Source organism: Cariama cristata, unplaced genomic scaffold (assembly GCF_000690535.1).
Source record: "Cariama cristata isolate BGI_N322 unplaced genomic scaffold, ASM69053v1 scaffold22836, whole genome shotgun sequence".
In the NCBI taxonomy this organism is placed as follows: domain Eukaryota; kingdom Metazoa; phylum Chordata; class Aves; order Cariamiformes; family Cariamidae; genus Cariama; species Cariama cristata.
Genome location: NW_009624105.1, coordinates 1 through 1,553, shown reverse-complemented (window position 1 = coordinate 1,553; position 1,553 = coordinate 1). Strand labels below are relative to the sequence as shown.

General features: G+C 54.3%; 1 protein-coding gene across 1 annotated transcript in view; it reads left to right on the top strand.

Annotated features, from left to right (window-relative positions):
- Positions 1 to 63, top strand: part of USB1 (U6 snRNA biogenesis 1) — a gene marked incomplete at its 5' end in the record, with an annotated part of 3,961 nt that extends 3,898 nt beyond the window's left edge. Inside the window, 1 exon segment of the mRNA XM_009703053.1 lies at positions 1 to 63. This exon segment is cut by the window's left edge and continues 11 nt beyond it. Coding sequence (XP_009701355.1) covers positions 1 to 63 — 63 coding nt within the window.
- Positions 64 to 1,553: the final 1,490 nt, after the last annotated feature.

The window sequence follows — 1,553 nt, the reverse complement described above, 5'->3', positions numbered from 1 at the left end:
GTCCAATGGGAGCAAATCCACTGCAAGTCAGGGAACAAGTATTTCTCCTTCCCCTTGAAGTAAGGGCTGGTGGGGCTGTGCATTTGAGAGCCTCGAAGAGCCTGATGTTCAACCAAGAACCATTCTCCAGCGCAGCTCTGAGTAGTGCGGGCTGTCACACACCTCCCACGGTCTTCTTGCAGGCTCAGCATCTCTGGGGTGTTTGTGGCCTCAAGTCGGGCTACTTCCACGTTTGAGTTGCTGGCTGAAGAAATGTGTGTTTGTCGCAGATTTCATCCTCGCTGCTGTATGTGTTGCAGTCAACACTGGTAGTTCCAGCCATCCCACGGTCGCTAATTTTGCTGACTTTTTAAAAAAAGAAAAAAAAACTCTATAAAAGCCATAGAGGCCTTATGGGAAGGAGGAAGAAGGTAGCATGGGAAGCTGTTGCTAAAGGGAGAGTGTCTGGCACGGTTGGAAATAGCACTGCCTGATTGTCAGGAGGCTCTGCGCGTGATTTGAGTAGCAAGAGGCAAGGACATGGAGCTGGACCCTCTCGCCAGAGCGTCTGCCTGCTCTAAGCCAGCTTGGACAAGTTCCTGGGTCATGGTCTCTGTCCCTCTCACGCTGCTGCTGCTGCCTCTACAGAGAAATTTCACTATCTGATCCTTTTGCCAAACAGCGAAAGATGAAATCTGGAGGGGAGAGTTTGGAAACCCTTTGTGTTTCAGTGCTCCAGGCTGGGTCTTAAGAGTTTAAGATTGTGTGTGTCCTAAGCGCAGGACTTTTTTGTTGGGCTGCTTCTCCTGAGGACCTTGCAGCCACGTGTGGGCGAGCCCAGGAGAGGGCAGTGTCAGCTTTTGCCTGAGCTGAACGGCAGCGCCCACGGGTGACTCACGGGGTGGCAGCTCCTGCTCAGGTTCCACGCTTTTTTCCCTGTGGGAACTGCACCCCCGGGTGCCGTGGCCGCCCTGGTCACGGCGGACTGGACTTTGTCCCTTGGGACAAGCTCCTTTTCAATCCTTTTCTTCCTGCGAGGAGGTCGGCTGGAGGCTCGCGAGTATTCGGAGCAGGGTGACAGTGTGCTGCCCTGAATCCTTCGTTCCATGTCTGTCTGATGAAGGACTCCAGGACTTCGGAGCAGTAAAAACCTGTCTCCTCGTGTCACAAAATGGTTTCCGTGGTCTATTTCAGCTGTTCCCTTTCAGACATGCCCAGCTCCCCCAGGCCTCAGATGAGGCAATGCCGGCAAGCGTTTCTGGGAGCTCGGTGCGGCGTTGCCCGTTTGGCTTCGTGGCCACGGGGGCATCTTGGCGTCTGCCAACTCCTGTGCCGTAACCGGTGTTCAAAATCCTTACCAAAATTCTTTTCGGTCTGTAGCCAGTTAGTTTTTGGGGTGGGGATGTGCGTGATAAGGCGGGTGATTACACCCCGACTTGTCTCTTGGGGCAGTAAAACCAAACAAAGAGATATTTAGCCGCTGGGGACTTCCAGCGAAACTGGCTCTGCCACAACCGGTTTCTCGGCGGTGCCAGGTTAATCCTCAACCAGCCGCCCCGCTCCCTCCCCGGCAG